Here is a 22,419-nt window from a genome sequence, read left to right on the forward strand (position 1 = left end):
GTCCTGGCCGAGATTTGATCCCGCGGAGGCACTTCCATTTAAGGAAATGCGCACCTACGCAATCCTGGTACAGCACCATAGCCCACGTGACTCTGGAGCACGTGTTTCGATCAGATATGGGTCAGTTTAACCTGCATGTCTTGGACAATGCATTTACCGGCAGCACCAGATTTTTGGTCGGCGAACGAAACCACGGCGAATCGAAGATAAGTTGGCTGAAGTGATATGCCGATCACGACGATCAAGCATGTGGAATATGCCCTCGTTGATGGCAAGCCTAACCCCGTGGTGGAGAGTCTGATCTCGTCGTTTCAGCACCCCACCTTAAGAAGAACTTTCGTTTGCATGTGCCGTTGTCAATCCAGTTGAATAAACCTCATGTCAGGCGATGTGTGCAATTTCCGCACTTACACGTTGGAACCGAACTGGTGATAACGATAATACGTAACCGTTCGTTCGACTTGTCAACCCTGATCGATCTCTATTCCTATCCCTCCCCTCCCTGTCCAGCTTCCCCACTACGCGGTTCAGTTAGATCCCAGGCTGGCCTTCCCACCTTGAGACATGCTAAGCTCGTACCCCTTTTCTTTAGAGAGGAAGACGCACCAAACACGTTCTCAAGCTGCTTATGCCTCACACGCTCGACAGTTTCGTAATACCGATTCGCGAATCCGACCGGAATCTCTGACTTGCCCTGCACAAGCCCCGCCCAAGCCGCATCGGTAAAGTCCTCAAGGGAGATACCTGATTTCTGTTAGTCCTGGTCGGCAGGAGTGCAGGGCAGGGGACGCACTCATTGGCACCTCTCCGTCCGCGAGGTCCGGCTGGTTGAACGGCGCGTGCAGCTCGGTCTTGACCACAGGCGGGAATATCTCAATCACCTTTACTCTCGTGCTGCATACACGTCAGCCGGAATTCTATAGGATACAGCAGGGGCTTACTCCCTCAACTGGTACCGCAAGATGATGAGCAGATGATGCAGGGCCGCCTTAGTCGCGCAGTAGTTTGGACAGCGCGGGATTGGGACCATTCCTAGCGTGCTGCTCACACCCACTACTGTGGCTTGAGGCTGCTTCAGCAGATGAGAGAGGAAGTACTTGAGCATGTGGATGTAGGAGGTATAGTTTGTCGTCATTTCGAGGTCAATCTTGCTTAGGTCGATCTTCTCTGGCTTGGAGAAGTCAAGCGAGCGCTGGATGCCGGCGTTGAGGACTATGCAATCTAGCTTTGGAAAGCTGGAGATGAGCTCTTCCGCAAAGGCGGGGATGGAGGCCAGGTCCGTCGCGTCATGCACGCGGTAATGAGCGTTGGGGTGCCCCGCGCAGATGGATTGGAGGTTTGCCTCGCGCCGTCCGGTGAGGATAACAGCGTCGCAGATGGGGAATAAACGTTCGGCGAGGGCGGCGCCAATGCCAGCCGACGCGCCTGTGATAAGGACGGTCTTGTTCTGGAATGCGGCCATCCCTCGTCTATCTCGAGGGTCAGAGGTTGCGTGACGGGAATTAAGGGGCAGACATACGAGGACAGCTACTTATGGGCATGTGAAGGCCTGTGGTGGACAGCATCGTCCGATGTCGGAGCGTGTGATGTACAGGCTGTCTTCGAGTCTGGGAGATTCCAACAGACGCACAGGGTGTCAATAGAGTCATGTGAGAAAGTAGATTGCATATGGCTGGCAAGAAGATAGTTGATGACGCTTGGGTAAGAAATCAACCAAGACAGACTTCTGTGGTCGGAGGGTCCTGGTGAGGGAGTAAACGTCTTCTCTCGACAGGAGGAGACGGCTTGGCAGTTGTGCTGGTGGTATGTGTGCTGACGAGAACGGTCCAAGAAGATGGAGGTCGCATTGTCAGTTGACGTGCGTCCAGCAAGCTGCTCAGGAGCGCTTCTTCAACAGCAACACCGGGATGTTGACCGGTTATAAGATATTGAATAGACTGTCGGAGTGGCGGTACCACATCGCCCTAGATGAGCGCAATCCATAGAATGCACCATATAATTGCATAGCCCAAGTAGAGGTATAACAAGAATATTCTGACCTGAACTGTAATAGAACAGCTTGGAGCAATGGTGACTTCCGCGTCGTGCGAATAGGGATTGAATCAACCTGACTTTTATAGCTCGGTATGGCAATATTATATTGGAATATGCGATGCTACGTGGAATGGAAGAGAAGTTCTTTGAACGATAGCATGGAATTTTTTTACTATTTTAAGCTTGACAACGCTAGTGATAGTATATACATCAAGGAATAATCCTCGGAGAGCGTGGAGGGAAAAAGAAAGGAAGAAGGTAAGAATAAAGTTGGCCATAAATGGAAAGTGATCGGGAAGTCGCGAGACATTTTGGAGTGATTCATCCGTCGATCAGGCCTTTAGGGGAGAGACAATCGCGCGTCCAACGTCGTCGCCGTCGACCACCGCCAATCTAAGGCGCATACATCTCTCTTCATCACCGCCATCCCGCTCACTCATGGAGGCACCCGCTATCTCAACCCTCGACGACGACGACTCCCCTTCTCCCATCTTTAGGCATGTCACCCCATTGGGCACATCAACAGCTAACAAGATCAAAGTAAAGGCGTGTGAAGACTCTGCTCCTCCTCGGTATCGCCAGCTAACATCATTCTTACCGAACAGCTTCGTGTACCCTCAACAGTCACTTTGAGTAGGCGAAGCGACGCGGGCGACTCTGATGAAGAGATGGTCGACGAACTCGCTGACGATGATGACGACGATGATGACGCAGCATCGTCCGTACCTGGTGGCACAGGTGCCCTCCCGCCCCTACACGCGCATAAGTCTAGCTCAACTCGGGGTGGAAAAGGCTCGCGGGGACCTCGCAAGAAGCGTCTGGCGCAGATCGGCGAGCGCGTCATGTCTCCACCACCACGGCAAATTGGAACCGAGTGGGTTGTTCATGTCTCTGAGGGTCAGACCGTCCCGCCGTCGGATGACGTGATGCCTCCCCTCCCACCGCCGGCGAGAGGACGAGGACGGGGTAGCAGGGGCGGAAAGCGAGGGGTAGCAGGGCCGGGACGGGGTTGGAGGAAGGGCATCACAAAGTGCGTGCGAATTCTCCTCATTGTTGAACCGCGCCCTGACAACCATCATAGCGCGAAGAAGGCCGAATGGGAAGCAGAGGCTGCTGCGCTGAACAACAGCAATAGTATGTTGCAACTTTTCTCTCGTATGCATAAGTACTCATCGACTGGGGAATAGGCACTCCGGACGCCTTCCTGTCGACGATGCCTCCTAATTCTGGCTCTGGCTCTGCATCCGGTGCCGGTATGTTCAGGGAATACCACCCGCCGAGCGGCGAGCTTTCTGCCCCGTCCATCCCCGCTCCACCTCTTCTTCAGATCAAACAGGACCTCGCAGAACGCCCCAAGCATCCCACCAGCTCTGCCAAACTCAGCTCACAGCGCTCTGCGAGCGCACCATACCCTCCGCCCATCGTCCAGCCTACCCTTCCGAGTCAAGAAATCCGATATCTCCCGCCAGAGCCAAGGCTCGAGCCTGGCATGGCACCCACCGACGGACGAGGCGGGCTCCTCATGCCCATACATGGGATTCCTAGTCGGGCTTGCCCTGTCCAGCCGGCGCCTAAACTGCCCAGTAACCAACCTCAACAAGCGCCGCCCCAGCCGATAGACAGGGCGGGGATCAAGTTCAAGGTGCGCAAATGGCGCAACGTTAGCAGGGAGATCAAGGGTATTGGAGGCACACGGTTCTTTGTTAAGACCTGGTTGGGCGGTAGGCATATTTGCTGTTGCGGGTTCATTATCCTAACTATTGTTAAAGACAAAGAATCGGAATATACGAGGCACAGGGGTATGTCCGGCCCTACGCTGGGTCCCATGCCCGCATTCCCATCGCGCTTCAAGTTCAAGCAGGAGTTCAATGGCTCGACTGGGACGGGCACGCCGGCGGATCGGGGAACACCGATGGAGGGCACCGCCGGGAACCCTGTGATTGTAGACTTGACCGATGACGTCGACATGGATAGTCCGGCCGCACTACCAGAGGGGTCCATTGCAGTCCCCCCTTGACACCTTGGAAAACTGTCACCATTCATTGCACTTACAATATCACTGTCCATAACTTGTTATGTTGTATCACCTATCACTCTTGATCAATATCATGCTTCTTGTATTGCGTTGGACAAGCGCCAAGCGAAGGGACCGATCCCGGTCTCATCGGAGGACTTCTATGTGCAGGAAATGCGGAGCGCTCCCTCACAGGATGCTGATATATGCAAACGGTCGTCGTACGTAACGAGACAATACGATAGATTACAAGAGAGTTGATGTGAAGAAAGAGAGAACGTGAGAGGTATGAAAAACGGAGAAAACGGACAATGTACAATCAGCGAGTGAATGGAGATGATGACCGAGGGGACCGGCAAAGGGAGCACCAGGAAGTAGACTGTTCAGCAATTGCAGCTCTCTGGAGTACCGGGTCCTGCAGGGCCTTTGTTCAGATCTACGCTCCTGGCTCCTGCTGGCTTTGCTGCTGCTGTGCCACGCTGAGCTTGGAGAGGTGCAACCTCGGGGAGTTTATGTGCTGAAAGCAATATCAGAATCTGATGAACAACAGAGGGACACAGAAGCCTTACCGATACGGTCGAAGATCTCGTTCACGCCCTCGCCCGTCTTCGCGCTCGTCTCACACCACATCAGACCTTCCTCTTCGGCGAACTTCTGCGCTTCTTCCTGAGATACTTGACGTCGTGCAGCCAGGTCGGACTTGTTCCCGCATAGTGCGATGACGATTGATGGATCGGCTTGCCGTTGGAGTTCACGGATCCAGGACTTTGCCTTCTCGAGGGATGCCTGGGGGACGTCAGTGCTTGTATGCTGAGGGAAGAGGTGTGCGCACAGATTGGGTGATATCATAGCTAGTTGAGACCATATCCGTCAGTGTATGCAATAAAACGAAATAGCAAGCCGAGACACACACGCAAATAGCGCAGGCAGCACTGCGGTAGTACATAGGTGCTAATGACTTGTACCTCTCCTGTCCAGCAGTATCCCTATCAGACGATAAGCCCCGTGTGTTGATGCGAATCCGCTGGCGTACCATATCTCAAACTTGACTGTTGTACCATCCTCCAATTGAACAGTCTGTGTCAGAAAAGCAGCTACGAAAACAGGAGTCAGCCGGCGTTCCCAATGACAGATAGATCGGACGCACCTCCGATCGTACTCTCCCGATAGTCGTCAAACTGGTCCTTCACAAACCGAAGGACGAGACTACGGCTTGAATCAGTTCTTCATTTCTTTTCCCATAAACCATCGAAGCGGACCTAGACTTGCCCACAGCTGATTCTCCTGAAATGATGCAGTCGATCAGCGTCTACTTCGGCTTTCGCCCATCAATGGGACGCACCGAGCAGGACAAGCTTGAATTGGAACTGCTTTGACATGCTCCGGGTGCGATATTTCTATGGTAAGAGATGTGTTGGTGTTATGCCGAAAGCAAAGAACAAAAGGTTGAACAACGGTAGTGGACGATGATGACGATGAGGAAGGGGGATGAGGAGCTACAAGGCAACGCATGGTTCACTCTGGACTGCGCTGTGCCTTGCACGCCACACCGCGGACCCCCGGAACAGCGGAATCATTTCTTCATAATTGAATCCGTTACAGAACGTCGAACGGAAAACTCGACAGCTCAGTCTCTAACCACCATCTCAGGTTGTCTGATACCCGTCTTTGGTCCTTATCTGCCTGTGCTCTAGTGTCTTCTTTCGAGCGTCCGCCGTCTGACTGTGCATATTCGAACAAGGTCGACCTCCTGTCTAGCTAGCTTAAGCCCTACACTGAGTTTGAGCAATTGGAAAATCTTCCAAGACGCGATACCTTTCACAGAACACACCCACGAACCTGTCTCTAAGGCATTGGAAAGCTGAAATCTTTAAGCGCCTGCAAGGTCCCCTGAAGTAAATCCACCCTCGAATACCAGATTCGCAAGGTTAATTAAGGAGCCTCTGAAGTCAAGATAATAGTTGATCGTGCTCATGCTACGCGGTCCCTACTCTGGTTACGACGAGCACGCTGTGCCTATGCGCCGGCCATCCCCCCCTCCACGGTACGGTGGACCTGACAACCGTGGAGGCTATGGTGGGAATGAAAGAGGCTACAACGATCACGGCGGGAATGACCGCCGAGGACGTGGTGGACGTGGAAGGAATAGGGGTCGTGGCGGACGTGGTGGTGGAGGGGGTCCTCCACAGTCCGCATATCCGCAGTATGACGATGCGGCAATGGATCCGTATTACCCTCCAGCACCACCTCAGGATGACTACTATCGCGATGAGTACGGCACCGGCGACTATGATGGTGAGCAATAAGTTTGAATCGTTCTAATTTCTTTGCTCCCTTTGTGGACCTTGAGGCGTGTGTCCCCAACCGCGGAACCCAGTTTTTCTCGAATCGTTGCAAGGCGAATGATGGATCACGAAGCTAAGTCGTCTAAGCGTAAGGTGACCAAAGAAGCTGGGCAATGTCCGACCACCACCTTTACCGAGCCTGACTCTCAGTTGTCGACGATCGAAAGCACCATGCACTGCAGCCTGTATCTTGAGGATACAATTTCTGCAATTGGCATCGAAGCAGCGTTTCAAAAAAATTCTCTTTTTCTTTCAGGCGGCTTCCTTACCTATCTCATATTTGATTTCACTCGAAGCCACAGGATACTCATCAATCTTCTCTTCTATTTGGTAGATCCGTCACGTCGCCGCGCCCCACCGCCTCCTCGGCGTGAGCGTGAGGTAAATGAGAACCTGATCGAAGAGCGTATTCAACGAGAGAGGCCATGCAGGACCCTCTTCATCCGAAATATTAAGGCGAGTCACCACAAGACAGCTGCTCTCAATAAGCACACATTTCCTTATTACCTTTTTTTCATACAGTACGAAAGTAACGGCGAGGCAATCCGAGCCCGTTTTGAGGAGTTCGGGGAGATCAGGACATTCTTTGATCTGATCTCAAATCGAGGAATGGTGTTTGTGACCTTCGTAAGCGATTTGAAAAAGGCAATGCCGCGCCACTGATGTGGAATAGTATGATCTTCGTGCTGCGGAAAGGGCCCGTGATAGGCTACAAGGAACAGATATTGCCGGCCGACCTGTATGTCGTTCTCGCCTGTCCTTGAATGCCCCTGGTTGAAACGTGCTCTTCAGATTGATGTTCATTACAGTCTGCCTCGCGAAAATGAGACCAACTCCAGATGCGATCGAGAGAAGAATCAGGTTCGCACCATCCTTTCCCGAAGCATTCTTTGAGATTCACATGCCGCTACAGGGTTCTGTGCAAGTCACGCTGCGAGATTCTTCCAATCGTCAACCCATCAACCAAGGTGAAGTCAGGCGCATCTTTACACAGCATGGGGACGTGAAATCTGTACGTGCAGTCGGTAGTGCGCGAGAGTCAGTATCCTGTTCACTCGTATTGTTTCTTGCTGACATGTATTTCAGTGCGGTTGTCGTAGAGTTGTACGACATGCGAGCCACTGAGCAGATAATCGATACGATGAACCATGCTCCCCTTCAAGATGGGTACATGGAGCTTGATTGGGCGTGGGACATTCCCGATACGCCGCTGCCCGCACCTCCCACTCCTACGCAGCCGTTACCTCGTAGGCCCGAACCCAGCAGAGAGCGCGAACCCAGAGGATATGAAGACGACTATCGCGACTCTGCTCCTCGGGGTGGTGGCGGAGGAAGAGGCCGTGGCCGTGGGCGCGGGCGTGGCGGAGGCGGTTATGATGATAGGGACGACCGTCGCTCGCGTCGTGACTCTCGAGGACACGATGACTTCGAACCTAGGCGGAACAGCGGAAGGCAGGAAGACAGATATCCTGAAGGTCCGCTTTCTGCTGCCGTTTCAAGAATGTTCACACTGATTTTAGGTATTCAGATCCCTATCGTGCTCCCCGCGCGGCAGGAGCAATTGGGCAGCCTGAGTCTGACCGTCTCGAAGCCGCGAAGAAGGTGCAAGAACTGCTGCAGGCACTCAAGCCTCCAACTACTGCTCAAACTCAATCACCGACACGTGCTGCGCAACCTCCTCCGCCTCCTCAACAGCCTGCCTACTACGGTGCCCCTCCCCTAAATCCCTACATGCCTCCTCAGCCCCAGTCGGCTGTGCCTAGTTATCCAGTTCCTGCGGCCCCGGGACCTCAGCTCATACCTAACGCTGCCACCATCGCTGCGTCTTTGCCTCCCAGCGTGCTCGCTTTGCTACACCAGGCAAATGCTTTCGGGCAACCAGGCCAGCCAGTCTATCAACCGCCGGCCGCAGCCGCACCTAATCCGTACGGAGCACCGTCGTATTCTCAACCACCGGCCTCCGCGAACCTGCCAACCACGAACCCAACTGCCATGCAACAAATCCTGGAGATGATTGTAAGCAATTGCGCTTTGCCCAGATGTGATATCTGACCTTGAAAATAGGCTGCGCAGTCAAAGCGAGTGTGATGATGAGCTGGTGCAATCAGAAAGAACATCGAACATATGAGAAAACCTTGCGAGCTCTGTGTCTGAATTTGTAGTCCCATCAGATACCATATCATACAAACTTCTTGATAACTGATTGTTTTTGTTGAGACTCTTCCACTCCTCAACGACGTGCCATTACCCGAAAATAGTCATAACAAATACAACAAGAAGAATTAAGTATTATATACATTTCAGGCGCGGTTCTTCTCCTCACCTTTCGGGGAGCCACACAGGCGGAACCTGCCCATTCCTCTGGAACTTGAGGTATAGATTCCTCGCACGATCCTTGACCTGGGCGTTATTGCGGCCTTTCAGAATGGTGGACTTACTGCCGTCCGACCCATGCCAATCGAGGATCGTCTTCCACTTCATAGATGTGTGCGACCCCTCGTGCAGTTCCCGAAGAGCGCTCATAAGCGCGTTATCCTCGACGGTACTCCAAACCTTGCGACCAGTCTCGTTCCCGCCTGTGGCATAGCGGCTGCTCTTTTTTCCCGATGCCTGGACAGGAGGCGTCGGTTGGCGTTTAGACTGCTTGCCTCCCTTTGGCGGCGGGGTGTGCGCCTTTTTGGACGAACTAGGTTCGGAGAGCTGCTTGTGAGGAGTGGGAACGGGGACAGAATATCGAAGTTGGTCGATTTCTTCTTCTTGCTCTACTTCCTCCTCAGGAACTTCGTCGTCATCCTCCTGATGGGCAGAGGCCGGCGGTCGGGCACTCTCCCGGGGCGTTTCCGTAGGTGCGGGTGATGAGCTTGTAGCTGCAGCTGGCCTCTCCTGGAAGAAAGGCTCTGGGGTGGGCAACTGTGTGGCAGGTCTTGCAGCTTGCGGCTCCAAGACAGCCTGTTTCTTAGCAGGCCGAGGTGTAGGAGACCTGGACTCTTCCCCAGCGCGTTTCTTACCGTTCAGAGCGAGCGGCTGGGTAGTAAGGACGATGGTCGCCTCCGCCTCTACTTCCAGCTGGGTCTCGGCGATGATTTGATCTACGTCCGGCAGGCTCTCATCGTCGTCCGCTTCTTCGGGGATGGTGGGTATTGTGGGAGCAGGAGGTTCGACAACGATGAGGTCGACCTCCTCTTCCTGCTCTTGCTCCAGCTCCGGTTCTTGCTCCGTCTCTGTCTCTATACCAGCGATGCTCCCCGACCTGCCTCTGGTACCCTTCCTCGGCCGGCCCTTGCCCTTCACGCCCTTCCTTCCGCGCTTGGACTTGACAGGCTCCTCAAGCTCTATCACTACTTCTGCAAAAGAGGAGCTTTCCTCCAGCCGGACGGCATCGGTCTGCTTTGCGTTCCACGCAAAGTCCGATGGGACGGTACGCTTGGGTTTTGCAGCAGGGATAGGTTTGGAAGGCGTGGGGAAAGGCGTCGCTGATGCTGCCGCATAGTTCCCGAGCACGGGAAGGACTTCATTCAGGATATCCTTCAACAGCCCCGTGCGCAAGGTGGAGATCGCGTCTTCCAGTTTAGGCGGGCGCTTTGCGAACTTCCGCAGGTCCTGCAGGGCACGCGTCGTCCATGTGCTCTCGAACCGTGGGAGGTCGGAGGGTGGGATGACTGGTTTAGACCCGGACACGAGTTGCGGGTGACGAAGGTGGGAATGGTTGAATACCAGACGGAAGGCGTTCAGGCCGGAGGATTTGCTGTCGAGTGCTTCGAGCGCGAGGCATAACTAGGTAGGGTGAGCTGATGCGTGAAGAGTGAGAGAAGGACGCACGGTAATACAAATGTCGGAGATACGTTCGAGGTTTACCCAGAGGAGCTCAGCCTTACCCCGTCCGGCGCATAGGAGGAGGTAAGTCTCCTTGAGCTGTGAGAGGAATGTGACCCATTGAGCGTAGGAATTGAGCTGGGTTGCCTCGGTGGGGAAGAGCAGTGCGAAGAGGAGGGCAACGTTAATCTGACGCGCTGCGGTGTAACGTTCTTCGCTGAGCTCTGGAGATGGGAGAGCGAGGAAGTAGAGTTCTCGGTCTAGCTTGTGCAGGGGGTAGAAGCCATCTTTGTTGTCTACCAAGAGTCAGGAGGTTTGGCGCGTCTAAAACATGAAGACTCACGCAGCAAGATCCTCCCGAACTCTTCCCAGCTCTCTGCAGTCGAGCTCTCTAGATCAATACTGCCGTCTTCGAGAACCGGCGTGTCCTTTGCTATCTTAATCACTTGTTTAGCGATAGGCCAGAGGGAGGAGAGCGCGGTGAGGTAGCGAGCGTTGGGCTGTGCTGGAGGGGGGATGAAGGGGTCGTAGGGTAGTGTATTTGTACCAAGTGGGATGATGTTGATGGGAGGAGAGAAAGGAGGGAGAGTGTCTGTATGGTCCTTGCGTGAGTCCATGCTCGAGAGGAGGAAAAGGGAATGTCAACAAAGGGTTGAGGTTAGGGTTTACTCCTTATACAACACCGCCACTAAGATTGTCCCCCTTAGAATCATCGATGATACGCAATGCACTCCTTTCACCACTATGGCCGTATTATGGAATTCACCTAGGGCAAAGGTAAGTTATTCATTATCATCTGTATACAGCATCTCACTCTCAACCAGGTACAACTAAGGTAACTATACTCTCTAACTAGTCCATCACAACTGATCACCCTCAGACTAGCCGTCCAGCGTCTTCGCACAACGCAAGAGAAGCTCACCGCACTTCAAAAGTCTAACAGGAGAGATATCGCCACCCTCATCGAGCGTGACAAGCTCGAGACTGCACGGATCAAAGTAGAGAGTCTGATCCACGAGGATGTCTATCTTGAGTTGCTGGAACTGCTTGAGCTCTATTGTGAGCTGCTCATTGCGAGGTTCGGCATGCTCGATGTATTGTACGTTGTTCGTCCGGGTTAGGCAAGGGCTGACACGCGTGTAGAGCGAGAGAACCTGACCCGGGAATTGCAGAAGCTGTCAATTCGGTCATCCACGCTGCCGCTCGAACAGAAGTGAAAGAGCTGCATGTCCTACGCGAGCTGCTGACCCACAAATACGGACGCGAGTATTCTTTGGGGGTGATGGAGAACCGAGACTTGTGCGTTCCCGCACGGGTGACAAGCAAGCTGGGCTTGGGGATGCCACCGAGAGAACTGGTGGATGCGTATCTTGGAGAGATCGCTAAGGGCTACGGGCTGAATTGGACGCCTCCTGGCGGAGGGGGTGGAGAGGGAGGTGTGAGAGAGGAGAAGGAGAGTAAGGACGAGCAAGAGATTGAAGAACAGCTTGAGCCTCCTTTGCCTGCTGAGCGTGACCCCAACCCACTCCCAAGCGTGCCTGTGGAGAATACGAGCAAGCCTGCGGTGCAGTTCAAGCCGAGCAGTCCGGCGAAGGAGAAGGATCAGGAGGATGAGTTTGAGGCGCTTTCTAAGAGGTTTGCGGCTTTGAAGAAGCGGTGATACCGTGCAGAAGGATATGTTTGTACAATATCAATGAAGAGACTGTTGTATGCATATACTCTGCACTAACAGCAATTGACCAATCAGCGTTGATGTAATAACACAGCCACTCGATGGTCACTCTCTTGTCACTTGCCTCACTCTCCCGTATCCGTCCCTTTCTCCCTCAAAGCGGCACCCATGCTGCCTCGACTCCGGCCGTTGGCCAACCAGCGTTTCTTGCGCTCTCCCCTCCGTTCTCTCTCTACCTCCTCTTGTCGACACGCCGACCCCATCCCCGTTAAGACCATCGCAGTCGAAGATATACACCATCTCTCAGCTCAAGACATCCTCGCCGAGGGAAGTGGTTCACGTCAAGATGCCAGTCTGAAGCACTTCACCGTCAACTTTGGTCCTCAGCATCCCGCCGCCCACGGTGTGTTGAGGCTTATTTTGGAGCTCAACGGAGAGCAGATCTTGAGGGCTGACCCGGTTCGTTCTCTGTTCGCTGGGGAGGGTGATGCTCATCGATACGCAGCACATTGGCTTGCTCCATCGAGCGACTGAGAAGCTTATCGAGTACAAGACATACACCCAGGCTGCGCCGTACTTCGATCGGCTAGACTATGTTTCAATGAGTGCGTCTATTTACATTCCACGTTCCTGTTTCACGCCTGAGACACACCCAGTGACCAATGAACAATGTTTTGCCCTCGCGGTCGAGAAGTTGCTCAACATCGACGTCCCTATCCGCGCCAAATGGATCCGCACACTCTTTGGCGAGATCACGAGGATCCTCAACCATCTCATGGCCGTTCTCACGCATGCTATGGACGTTGGTGCCCTTACTCCCTTCCTCTGGGGTTTCGAGGAGCGCGAGAAGCTCATGGAGTTCTACGAACGTGTTTCTGGCGCGCGTATGCATGCCAACTACGTTAGGCCTGGGGGTGTGTCTTTCGACCTTCCCAATGGTCTGCTCGAGGACATCTTCAAGTGGGCAACGCAATTCTCCAGCAGGGTGGATGAGTTTGAGGAAGTCCTCACTGCCAACCGTATCTGGAAGGTCCGCACGATCGGCATCGGGCCGGTTACCGCTCAGGAGGCGTTGGACTACTCTTTCTCGGGTGTGATGCTCCGCGGGAGCGGGATCGCCTGGGATCTCAGAAAAGTCCAGCCGTACGAATGTTACGACCAGGTTGAGTTTGATGTCCCTGTTGGAAAGAACGGTGATTCATATGACCGGTACTTGTGCCGCGTGCAGGAGATGCGCGAGAGCTTGAGAATCGTCGGCCAGGTGCGTGATGCGGCGTTCCCCAGCTTGGTGTGGCTTCATCTCACTCTCCCCAGTGTCTCAATAAGATGCCCACAGGGGTCATCAAGGTTGACGATCACAAGATCTCCAACCCCCCAAGGGCGATGATGAAAGAAAGCATGGAATCTCTCATTCACCACTTCAAACTCTTCTCAGAAGGGTACAGCGTCCCCCCAGGAGAGACCTACAGCGCTATCGAGGCCCCAAAAGGAGAGATGGCCGTCTACCTCGTCTCCGACGGCAGCAACCGGCCATACAGGTGCAAGATTCGTGCCCCTGGGTTTGCCCATTTGGCAGGCGCAGACTTCATGATGCGGGGACACAATCTCGCGGATGCCGTCACCATCATCGGAACAATGGATTTGGTGTTTGGCGAAGTTGACCGGTGATCTCTCTTCCGTAGCAAAAGTAGCCACAACCCCCTAATTCAGGCAGTTGCGAAAGCGCACACCTGTGTCTCGCCTCACCCAGCACCTGCCGCCAAAATTCAGCGGTAAGTTACATATGAAAGGGGGTATACAAATAATGAAAACGATCTATGCTACCGGAATGGCTTTTTGTGCAAGAGTTATCTTGTCACCTAAGGACAAAGCGATGCCCTGCGTCTTGCTCCGTATCCGTACGTGGCCTTGGATGATCCCTGTGCTCTCGACCTTCTCGATGCTCAAATTGGCGAGCGCGTCTTCGCCTGAAAGGGTGTGGTCAGTGATAATAGCAATTGTGACGCAGGAGCTAGCTTACCAAACAGACTCCGAGCGTACATGTTCGCCGATAAGAAGTCGCAGTCGCCAGACAGCGCCGCCTCAGGTGTTAAACACGCCATATTTGTAGATTTCATTATATGGGCCAGATATGCCCGGAGATCGCTGTGGAAAGGGATTAGCTGATGGAGTCATAGAAGGAACTCATGGTGCGCACGTGATCGTGGTGTTGACATTCACCCTGTTCTCCCACTCAAACTCGGTCCACATGCTGCGGAATTGTGTTTCGCTGCAGTACGCTGGCTTGATGTAGTCCATGATATCGATGTGGATATCATTCAGTACCACGCATGCCTCATTTGTACCCGCCTCCCAGATGATATTTCCAAAGATCACACCGGTCTCCGTCGACGACACCTTGATAGTCGCTTTGACGCTCAGGAAACTGTGAGGACCCACTGTATGTGTTGTTGGCCGCTCCACGAGCTTGAGATCGCCCAGCGTTGCAAACTCTACACACATGTTCTGCAGAGTATCGCTCGACTGGTTGACGATGAGGACGTCGAGCAGAATGTCGAAGCCGTGGACCTTGATCAGTGCTTCGGCGTAAACTGGATCAGAAAATCCTGTTAATTGCACAACACGGCTTAGGTCGGAGATGAGATCTTCAGACGTCTCGGCCGAGCCCGTAGCACGCGTAACGTCCTGCTCGTACTACACAACATTTGAACTGCTCTGACGATGGCAGCGAATAACCACTTACATCATCGACACCATCCAGGGCAGACTTCTTGGAGAATTGGCGGAACGTGATCAGATCGTCGGCTTGGATAGCAGACGCCTTCGTCTCTTTGGCTTTCTTCTCAGCAGCCTTCCGCTATGGCACAGTGTCAACTCAAGGCAGCGCATTATACTAAAAGCCCGACCTCCTCAGTGGCGACCATCTTGGCATAAACAGCTTTAGTTTCCGTCAGGAAAATTTCTTTCACGACGGGCTCATTGGCCAGTTGTGCCAATGTCTCGACGCAATTTAGTATCCGTTCCTGGGAGTCTTCGTCGATAGGAACAGCCGAAAACTTGGACTGTCCAACCCGAACAACCGAGGTCATGATTAACATGGCCTGCCTCAGCGTCAACAACAACATTGTACTGAAGTGGAGCGCTTACTTCGGCACGCAGAACGTTGACCTTTTTCTTGTCCTTTGCCAACTCGGAGAAACGCATGACCAATTTAGTCAGGGTGGTAGCAAGAACCACTCCTGTGTAGAAATCACCGCCTAAGATCAAGGCACGTAGAGGTGGCTTTGCAGCTGCCTTAACAGCCTCCAGCCTAGCTTGTGCGGCAGTAGTGGAGAAGGCGGTCTCGGTAGCGTAGGTACCGTCCGGTAATAGTCGTGGCTTGTGCGGGGCGGCAGTTCCATCGAGACTCTGTCCGGCCTCCTCATCTCCACCCGCCTCGTCCAGTAGGCGCTGCTCGGAAGCAAGAATGGGAATTTCGCCTAGGACTTTGCGAATCTCTTGGAACGCCTCCAAAATGTCTCACAAGAGCGTCAGTACGGTGGTCAAACCAAAAGAATGGAGGATTCTCACCGTCAGTGTCCGAGGCATATTCGCCGGCGATCCAGAGAGCGCCTCGGAAAACCTTGCCCGATTTGATCTCTCCGAAGGTCTGCATGAGCTTCTCGACGATACTCTTGCGCAATCCGGGGAATTTTTCTACGACTTCGCGGACAAACGCAATAACATCGATGGCAGATGAGTTGCTGGCATCACCGAGGAATTCCATGAGGCTGTGGACGACATTGGCAGCGACCTCGGAAAAGCGTATGGCGCAAACATGGATCGACTGGATAAGGAGTTGGCGATACTCCGCGTTCTAGAAGGGCATGGTCAATAGCAATCTCTGAGCCTGAAGACGATAGTCTGACCTTCTCAAACTCGTTGTCCAAGGTGCGAGACAGCTGCTTCTTCAGGAACAATACAACATCCTCGACGTTCCGGCTTGTTATCATTGCGAGAGCAATTCCAATTGCCTTCCGCCGAACTTCCATGTCCGGACTCGACAGAATGCGAAGCATATCCATCACAAGAGAATCCAAGACATGTTCGTGCTTGGCGCGAAGTGTCTCCAAGCGATCGAGCACAATTAGCTTCACGTTGTTGTCTGACTCCTTCACGGCCAGCTCAATCAAGCAGGATGCGGCAGCCTTGACGGCAGCCGGGTTCTGGGTGAGGGATGTAAGGCCAGTGGCTGCCTCGTATTTCACAGAGTGGCTCGTCGCGTTCAGAAGTTCGAGGATGCAGCGAATGTACCGAGCACGACGTGACGGATCTGAGTCCTTCGTTTCGCGACGAATGAAATCGATAACACTGAGCTGCAGGAGTTCGTCAAAGTTTGGAACTTGATCTAGAACACTCAGGAGGTATTCCGCTGCCTTTTCGGGTGCCAGTTGAGAAAGACAGACGAAGGCATTTCTTTTGCAGGTCATGTCAGACTCCGCCGCCAGGAACGTCTGCACTAGCTCCGGTGCATCCGGCACGAGATGCTCGAAGTTGCGATGAATGGTTAAGATGGCAAAAACTGCGTTTTTGCGGACGTATGAATGCCGATGCTCCAAGCACGCACGCGCGGTCGGCACAAGCGGTTCTAGCAGTTCGGCATCTGTCAACTTCTGCAGGAATCGTAACGTTGCTCCTCGAACGTATTCGTTAGGATGCTGGAGATCGTTTCGGATGGCATTGCTGCATCTATGAGTCCTATTCAATGTAGATGGCAACAGGACTTACCAGACAAGGATCATCTCCTGCTTCAGCTTCCCGTTGTCGTCGTATTTTGGGCAGACCTCCCAGTAGAAGTGCAGGAGCTTCTTAAGCGCCTTGTTCTTGGAGGGAAGAACATATTGAATAATTGGCATAAGGAGGGCTGGCTATGTGACATGATCAGCTTTAGGCATATCGGCCGCACTGTGCCTCTTACTTGCGGTTGACCGTTTTGTGTCGCGATGATGATCCGTCTGAGAGTTTCGAGCTTCACATCATCCGAGCCCTTCTCAAGAGCCTGTCTGAGTTCTGCCGTCGTGGGCAACTCCTGCGCGTCATCGAACACGACTGTCCAGCAGGTCGCATCAGGATTGGCCATGTTGGATAAAGATTCGTATGAGGAGAGAGCAAGATGTATGCGTTTAGGATTTCGAGGCAGACGCGAGCCACGACACCGAAGCGGGTGCACAGCCACATAGGCCATTCCATCTTGTGAGCTACCGTGGGCTTCTCTAGCCAGTCCACAAACTACCATGTGGGAACGCACACTACAGGACCTCATAAGAGGCCTGCGTGCTAACAAGGGCGATGAGAATAAATTCGTCCAGAAGGCCATCGATGAAATTCGCGTGGAAATTAAGGGGAAGGACATGCAACTCAAGGCAGGGGCCGTATTGAAGCTCACCTATGTGCGCATATATCCGGAGGGCACCTGGCCATGATTCTGATTATATCTTTTTAGTTGAATATGCTTGGATACGATATGTCATGGGCGAGCTTTTACGTTGTAGAGGTAATGTCTTCGCCACGGTACTATCTCAAGAACATTGGCCACCTCGCCGCATGCCAGTCGTTCACGCCGAAGACGGACGTACTGATGCTCACAACCAACCTGCTCAAGAAGGTGCGCTATTTTTCATCCTTGTGCATATATTTCCGTTATTCATTATATACCGCAGGAAATGTCGGCTCCACCCGTGGAGTTGTCACTCAGTCTGAACACGCTGTCACATATCATGACCTCGGACCTAGCACGCGACTTAGCGCACGACCTCGTTACACTCCTCACGCATTCCCGAGCTCACATCCGAAAGCGAGCTGTCGTAACTGTCTTTAATGCTTGCACTCAGCATCCTGAAATTCTGCCTGCCGCATTCACTAGACTGAGGTTGATGTTGGAAGATCCAGATCCTGGGGTCGTGGTTGCCACTGTCAATGTCATAACGGAATTGGCCAGAAACAACCCAGCAGCATACCTAAATCTTGCGCCTCAGTTGTTCCATATTCTAACCACGTCCTCAAATAATTGGGTTCTCATCAAAACGATGAAATTAGTGAGTGATGCTGTATAGTCGCGTCCGGACTTTACTGACAACATGTAGTTTGCGGCCCTTGCCCCGATGGAACCTCGATTAGTCAAGAAGCTTCAAGCGCCAATGTCAGACCTGATCTCTACTACCAGTGCCATCTCTCTGCTATACGAATGCGTCCGTACTTGCATTACAGGCGGAATGCTTTCCGGCCCATCTGGCCACGCCTTAGCGCGGGCATGTGTGGACAAGTTGTCGGGATTCCTTCAAAATGAGGACCAAAACTGTGAGTCGGGTGCTCGACACGCAGCTTGAACTCGGCTGACAGTCTCATTTCAGTACGATACATTGCACTCCTCGCTTTACTCAAGCTTGTGCCTACCCATCCCTACATGGTGGCTGCGTATGAGGAGATGATCATGTCCAGTATAGAGGAGCCTGATATCAGCATACGCATGCGAGCTTTAGATCTCGTTTCTGCTATGGTATGCTGTTGTTTAAGATTACTTTCCCGAGAATTAATCGCTTATCAGGCAACACAAGATAATCTGCAGTCCCTCGTTGCACGTCTGCTTGCGCATCTCGTGCCCACATCTGCCCCTCTCTCCTCAGCGACCTCTGCATTGACGGCGGTGCAATCATGTACTCCGATGGCTTCCATGGCGTCTCCCAGCATGTCTCCGGCTTACCGAGTACACCTGACTCGGCTCATCCTGTCTCTTGGCTCGCGCGAGATGTACAAGCTAGTCACCGACTTCAACTGGTATTTATCTGTGCTTGCGGATCTCACATACGTATCCAATGCACCAGGAGTCGGAGCAGAGATTGCCCGCCAGTTGGTGGGTGTAACTGTTCGCGTCCAATTATCCCGTCGCTTTGCAGTCGAGTTGATGACCAAACTGCTTGGTGACGAGAATCTCATCCTGCGGGCCAACGAGGGTGAAAGTTGCCCAGAGGTACTTGGGGCAGCGGCTTGGATATGCGGGGAATATTGCAGGTATGTGCTATTGTCAGTATTACGACCGACGAGCCCTGAACATTCCACAGCGAATCATCCGATCGCAAAGTTATCCTCTATTATCTCACGAGACCGCTCATCTCCTCCTTGCCGTTCAATATTCTAGCTCTGTATCTCCATAGCACCCTCAAGGTGTACGGATCCTGGGCAGCTGATCTTGCGGTTCGATGGGATGTTAGCGACTCAATAGAACTAAACCGTGTCGTTGACATGATCGCAGAAGGTGTGAAGCCATTTGTCTCCAGCCGAGATATTGAAGTGCAGGAAAGGGTATTAATCGTTCGCAAAATAATGTGCCGATATGTGCTGACACCCTTTAAGGCAGCAAACGCTTTTCAACTGTTTACCTTCGTTCGTGCCGACCTGTCATCATACAAGCGAACAGACGGGGAAACGGTAGCTCCCGGCACGCCTGCCTATCCGAAGTCCTTATTTCTTGTTCGGCCGTTATTCTCAGCCTTTGAGCTCAATGCTGTTGCACCCCAAGCCCAGGCCAGCGTTCTCATCCCCGAAGGCTTGCGGTTGAACGAATGGATAGTGCCACCTGAGAAGGAGGACCACGACACATGGGATGGCGAAGTCGAAGAGGCTGTAACTGAACACATGATGACTACAAAGACTGTTAAAAAGCGGAAAGGAAAGAAGAAGGTGGCTTCGGCGGATGTACGAAAAGCAGAAACTGAGGAAGAACGTCTAGAACGCGAACAAGTGAGCAGCCATTGGTATACCTGACTTTCAGATTCTCTCTAACAGGTCCCCAGAGACGGCTTGCTCGTTTGGAACGCCTCAAAGATGATCCATTCTACATACCAACCAGCACTCCAAGTGGTTCTTCCCGCAAAGCTCCAACTGAAGACGTCGACTTAATACCCGTTGTTCGTTTGCAGCTTGATGATGCACGGCTTTCTATATCATCCGCACTCTACTCTACGCCACCGCCAGCCATAGTTCTGAAGTCCTCGAACGGGCAGGGTGAGGCACCGGCGGCACCTCTGATCGACATACAGGGTGAAATGCCCCCGGGCGTTCAGGCAGCCGTTACACAGGAGACGACGCAACCACCCACCGATATATTATCCCCTCAACCGTTTCCAGCAGCGACCGTTGCGTCCCTTCCTGCCTATGAGGTACCAGAAGAAGGGGTGTCAACCCCGGAACCCATTCGAGTGAGCCGAGTGAAGAAGGTGAGCACTTGTCGTGAGTCAGAACCACCAGTCGATTCTTATTGGCGTATCAGGGAACGAAGAAGAAAAAGAAGACTGCCGACGCTACTTGACCGCTCGTTCTGTCAGATTAGCATTGATATAGGTTCTAGTGTAATAATAGAGCATCTGCGTTGTATAAAGAGAAGAAAGGTTGATATTAATACATTCATTGGTCCCGATCCACCCTACATGGTCCCGAATGACGCCAGGCAAATAAATACGACTATACGCATCCTCGCCAAGTCTAGCCTATTGCTGATTTATGGATCGTGTGATCTCCCCAATTAGCTCAAATGTCAACCCTGGAATTGTCCTTTCAGCTTCAATGAAGGCGTCTTGCAGTTTGACAAGTGCACGCCGACCCTCGTCATTGGAAATTCGAGGAAACAGCTAATTCAATCATTAGCGACAAGCGATAGATCGTCAGTGTCACGCACGGTGGCCATGGCCGGTAAGACAACGGTGTCCAACATAAGACCATCTGGGTCTGATTCCTCTCCATTTGAAGCATGTTCGTAGACTTCTTCGTCTGAATCATCTGAATCATATTCCGGGGCAGAGGTAGGCGGTTTTGGCGGGGGTGCAGTATTCTGTCGGAGGGTTTCCTGGCCAGATACGACGGACGGTGATATAGATGGTCGATTCTCATTGTCACGAAGATTACGAGCCGAAGTAGCGTGTCGAAGACCGCCATTGGGGTGCCCATTCTCTGAGGTCTGTGTGGCAATCCTAGTATTGCGCGGGGCTGGTTGCCCCTGTGGTTGCCGTACCGTGCCGAAGTCCCATAGGTCCTCCTCTTCTTCTGGCCTGACAGCACTAGAATACATAGATCAGGAATACCCATACATCAATTGTCTGAGAACGTACTAATCGTCCGCTGTTTCCGCAGCATCATCTTCTGCTTCTCCGCCGCCCGAAGATTTCCATTGCTGGTGCTTATCGATGAGTTCAGTGAGATATGCGGTTTTCCTTGCCGAACGGATAAATTTATGTTTCAGAAGCTCCTTTGCATGTGGTCGCTGGCTCTCGAATGAGTTGGATGTTGAATTGAGAATCATTTTTCACCCACATCTTTGGGATCTCGCTGTAGGCAGAGATTGACAAAGTCTCGGAATGGCTTCGAGAAGCTCACGTCCAATTGTGGCGGCGGATTCTTTGGGATGAGAAAGAGAACTTTCATGGGATGAAGCTCGGAGTACGGTGGATTCCCCTTGGCCAGCTCTATTGCGGTGATTCCCAGACTCCAAATATCTGCCTTGGAATCATAGCCTGATTGTTTGATAACTTCCGGGCTCATCCAGTATGGCGTACCAACGAAAGTGTTCTTCTTCGATGATAGTGTGCCGCTGAGTTGCCCAGACACTCCGAAGTCAGCCAGCTTCACTATAACCAATCATTAGTGCCGTTATTCACGGCGAGAGTGCAACATCACATACCGTCACCAGTGGCACTCAGGAGTATATTGGCAGCCTTGATGTCACGATGCAGCTTCCCTTCCTGGTGCAGATACTCAAGACCCCTCAACAACTCACGGAGAACAATCGCAATGTACTCCTCGCGGAAAGTGCCAGCTTTCATCTAATATCACTGTCAGTCATAATGACGAGGTAGGTTTGACGCATGTACCAAGTCGGAGCATGAGCCACCCGAGCAGTATCTGGACGTAACAAGATATAAGAAGGGCCATTCGATTGACGTAAGACTGTGACGCACTCCATCACTATCCAGAGGTGGGATCCCTTCAAAAAAGAACCATGATATCTGACAACATATTCATGTCGACGTAGAACCTTAAAGTATATAGAGGAAGAGAGAGAAACGCACTTGGTGACATATGGTGAATCCAGCTGGCTCAAAATGGCTATCTCTTGCTGAATATCCTCAATCTCATCCTCCGCACTCTCAAGATCAATAATCTTAATTGCCACAGTCTTCTGCGTTCTCTTATCGTATCTGGACACTGGAATTGAGTCGTTGTACACTGAGGGATGCGATTTTGGCACATACCCTTTGAAGACTTCGCCGAAGCTGCCTTTCCCTTGACAAGCTGTAAAAGCGCCGTAACGGATGAATTGTCTCCCTACGTACCAATCCTATCCTGCTTTACATACAGCTCCTCGGGATCTTGGCGGTGCGCATTCTGCTACAATATCAGATCAGGTCATACTTTGAGGATGTGGTAGTTGCCAGGTACCATGTTGGGTGAAGAAAGCGAGATGTGAGAAGGTGTGGGGAGAGCGACGCTAGACTTTTAGGAGAGATCTGATT

The 22,419-nt window shown here is 52.5% G+C and overlaps 10 protein-coding genes across 10 annotated transcripts; 5 read left to right on the forward strand and 5 right to left on the reverse strand.

The window, feature by feature from the left end:
* Positions 1 to 527: 527 nt before the first annotated feature.
* On the reverse strand, positions 528 to 1,462 carry DACRYDRAFT_106869 (NADP-binding protein; the record flags this gene model as incomplete). Its single annotated transcript, XM_040768356.1, has 4 exons — positions 528 to 556; positions 607 to 744; positions 794 to 894; positions 942 to 1,462. The coding sequence occupies 4 exons, from the start codon at positions 1,460 to 1,462 to the stop codon at positions 528 to 530; spliced, it is 789 nt and encodes a 262-aa protein (XP_040629712.1).
* A 1,059-nt stretch (positions 1,463 to 2,521) lies between these two features.
* DACRYDRAFT_94486 (uncharacterized protein) lies at positions 2,522 to 4,057 on the forward strand. Its single transcript, XM_040777225.1, has 5 exons — positions 2,522 to 2,580; positions 2,640 to 3,064; positions 3,116 to 3,168; positions 3,222 to 3,755; positions 3,804 to 4,057. Exons 2-5 carry the CDS (start codon positions 2,703 to 2,705, stop codon positions 4,049 to 4,051), a joined length of 1,197 nt encoding a protein of 398 aa, XP_040629713.1. The 5' UTR covers positions 2,522 to 2,580; positions 2,640 to 2,702; the 3' UTR covers positions 4,052 to 4,057.
* Positions 4,058 to 4,431: 374 nt separating this feature from the next.
* Positions 4,432 to 5,427, reverse strand: DACRYDRAFT_88503 (GTP-binding protein RAB5; the record flags this gene model as incomplete). The annotated part of the gene is made up of 8 exons (XM_040776859.1): positions 4,432 to 4,565; positions 4,618 to 4,834; positions 4,881 to 4,899; positions 4,960 to 5,034; positions 5,082 to 5,142; positions 5,196 to 5,254; positions 5,308 to 5,332; positions 5,391 to 5,427. 8 exons carry the CDS (start codon positions 5,425 to 5,427, stop codon positions 4,432 to 4,434), a joined length of 627 nt encoding a protein of 208 aa, XP_040629714.1.
* A 287-nt stretch (positions 5,428 to 5,714) lies between these two features.
* On the forward strand, positions 5,715 to 8,481 carry DACRYDRAFT_115785 (uncharacterized protein; the record flags this gene model as incomplete). The annotated part of the gene is made up of 9 exons (XM_040770079.1): positions 5,715 to 6,343; positions 6,728 to 6,849; positions 6,916 to 7,020; positions 7,067 to 7,132; positions 7,186 to 7,254; positions 7,307 to 7,431; positions 7,480 to 7,868; positions 7,922 to 8,409; positions 8,458 to 8,481. The coding sequence occupies exons 1-9, from the start codon at positions 6,022 to 6,024 to the stop codon at positions 8,479 to 8,481; spliced, it is 1,710 nt and encodes a 569-aa protein (XP_040629715.1). The 5' UTR covers positions 5,715 to 6,021.
* A 221-nt stretch (positions 8,482 to 8,702) lies between these two features.
* DACRYDRAFT_115786 (uncharacterized protein) lies at positions 8,703 to 10,823 on the reverse strand (the record flags this gene model as incomplete). Its single annotated transcript, XM_040770080.1, has 3 exons — positions 8,703 to 10,167; positions 10,213 to 10,502; positions 10,550 to 10,823. The coding sequence occupies 3 exons, from the start codon at positions 10,821 to 10,823 to the stop codon at positions 8,713 to 8,715; spliced, it is 2,019 nt and encodes a 672-aa protein (XP_040629716.1). The 3' UTR covers positions 8,703 to 8,712.
* Positions 10,824 to 11,084: 261 nt separating this feature from the next.
* DACRYDRAFT_50728 (DUF292-domain-containing protein) lies at positions 11,085 to 11,866 on the forward strand (the record flags this gene model as incomplete). The annotated part of the gene is made up of 2 exons (XM_040775006.1): positions 11,085 to 11,305; positions 11,350 to 11,866. Coding segments are annotated over 2 exons (738 nt in total), but the record flags the coding sequence as incomplete, so codon positions are not given.
* A 180-nt stretch (positions 11,867 to 12,046) lies between these two features.
* DACRYDRAFT_21768 (NADH dehydrogenase I D subunit) lies at positions 12,047 to 13,624 on the forward strand (the record flags this gene model as incomplete). The annotated part of the gene is made up of 4 exons (XM_040772544.1): positions 12,047 to 12,337; positions 12,384 to 12,483; positions 12,535 to 13,139; positions 13,193 to 13,624. The coding sequence occupies 4 exons, from the start codon at positions 12,047 to 12,049 to the stop codon at positions 13,544 to 13,546; spliced, it is 1,350 nt and encodes a 449-aa protein (XP_040629718.1). The 3' UTR covers positions 13,547 to 13,624.
* A 26-nt stretch (positions 13,625 to 13,650) lies between these two features.
* Positions 13,651 to 17,004, reverse strand: DACRYDRAFT_21769 (coatomer subunit beta). Its single transcript, XM_040772545.1, has 10 exons — positions 16,836 to 17,004; positions 16,646 to 16,785; positions 15,787 to 16,600; positions 15,449 to 15,734; positions 15,026 to 15,396; positions 14,785 to 14,979; positions 14,622 to 14,735; positions 14,076 to 14,572; positions 13,899 to 14,023; positions 13,651 to 13,845 (listed from the first exon to the last, which is right to left on the reverse strand). Exons 1-10 carry the CDS (start codon positions 16,995 to 16,997, stop codon positions 13,694 to 13,696), a joined length of 2,856 nt encoding a protein of 951 aa, XP_040629719.1. The 5' UTR covers positions 16,998 to 17,004; the 3' UTR covers positions 13,651 to 13,693.
* A 147-nt stretch (positions 17,005 to 17,151) lies between these two features.
* DACRYDRAFT_51019 (Adaptor protein complex AP-3 delta subunit) lies at positions 17,152 to 19,678 on the forward strand (the record flags this gene model as incomplete). The annotated part of the gene is made up of 8 exons (XM_040775024.1): positions 17,152 to 17,307; positions 17,361 to 17,522; positions 17,578 to 17,952; positions 18,001 to 18,214; positions 18,268 to 18,413; positions 18,462 to 18,925; positions 18,976 to 19,216; positions 19,268 to 19,678. 8 exons carry the CDS (start codon positions 17,152 to 17,154, stop codon positions 19,676 to 19,678), a joined length of 2,169 nt encoding a protein of 722 aa, XP_040629720.1.
* Positions 19,679 to 20,317: 639 nt separating this feature from the next.
* On the reverse strand, positions 20,318 to 22,348 carry DACRYDRAFT_88508 (Pkinase-domain-containing protein; the record flags this gene model as incomplete). Its single annotated transcript, XM_040776860.1, has 12 exons — positions 20,318 to 20,336; positions 20,408 to 20,541; positions 20,589 to 20,967; positions 21,019 to 21,170; positions 21,221 to 21,534; positions 21,588 to 21,729; positions 21,778 to 21,808; positions 21,865 to 21,912; positions 21,976 to 22,104; positions 22,159 to 22,189; positions 22,240 to 22,291; positions 22,346 to 22,348. 12 exons carry the CDS (start codon positions 22,346 to 22,348, stop codon positions 20,318 to 20,320), a joined length of 1,434 nt encoding a protein of 477 aa, XP_040629721.1.
* Positions 22,349 to 22,419: the final 71 nt, after the last annotated feature.

Source organism: Dacryopinax primogenitus (genome assembly GCF_000292625.1).
Source record: "Dacryopinax primogenitus strain DJM-731 SS1 chromosome Unknown DACRYscaffold_7, whole genome shotgun sequence".
In the NCBI taxonomy this organism is placed as follows: domain Eukaryota; kingdom Fungi; phylum Basidiomycota; class Dacrymycetes; order Dacrymycetales; family Dacrymycetaceae; genus Dacryopinax; species Dacryopinax primogenitus.

Coding starts and splice junctions, on each gene's coding strand:
- DACRYDRAFT_94486 (XM_040777225.1), top strand. CDS start 2,703: ATGGTCGACGAACTCGCTGACGATGATGACGACGATGATGACGCAGCA. Junction 3,065..3,115: donor TGGAGGAAGGGCATCACAAA/GTGCGTGCGAAT, acceptor CAACCATCATAG/CGCGAAGAAGGCCGAATGGG. Junction 3,169..3,221: donor TGCGCTGAACAACAGCAATA/GTATGTTGCAAC, acceptor ACTGGGGAATAG/GCACTCCGGACGCCTTCCTG.
- DACRYDRAFT_21769 (XM_040772545.1), bottom strand. CDS start 16,997: ATGGCCAATCCTGATGCGACCTGCTGGACAGTCGTGTTCGATGACGCG. Junction 15,397..15,448: donor ATATGCCTCGGACACTGACG/GTGAGAATCCTC, acceptor CGCTCTTGTGAG/ACATTTTGGAGGCGTTCCAA. Junction 13,846..13,898: donor GTACGCTCGGAGTCTGTTTG/GTAAGCTAGCTC, acceptor ACACCCTTTCAG/GCGAAGACGCGCTCGCCAAT.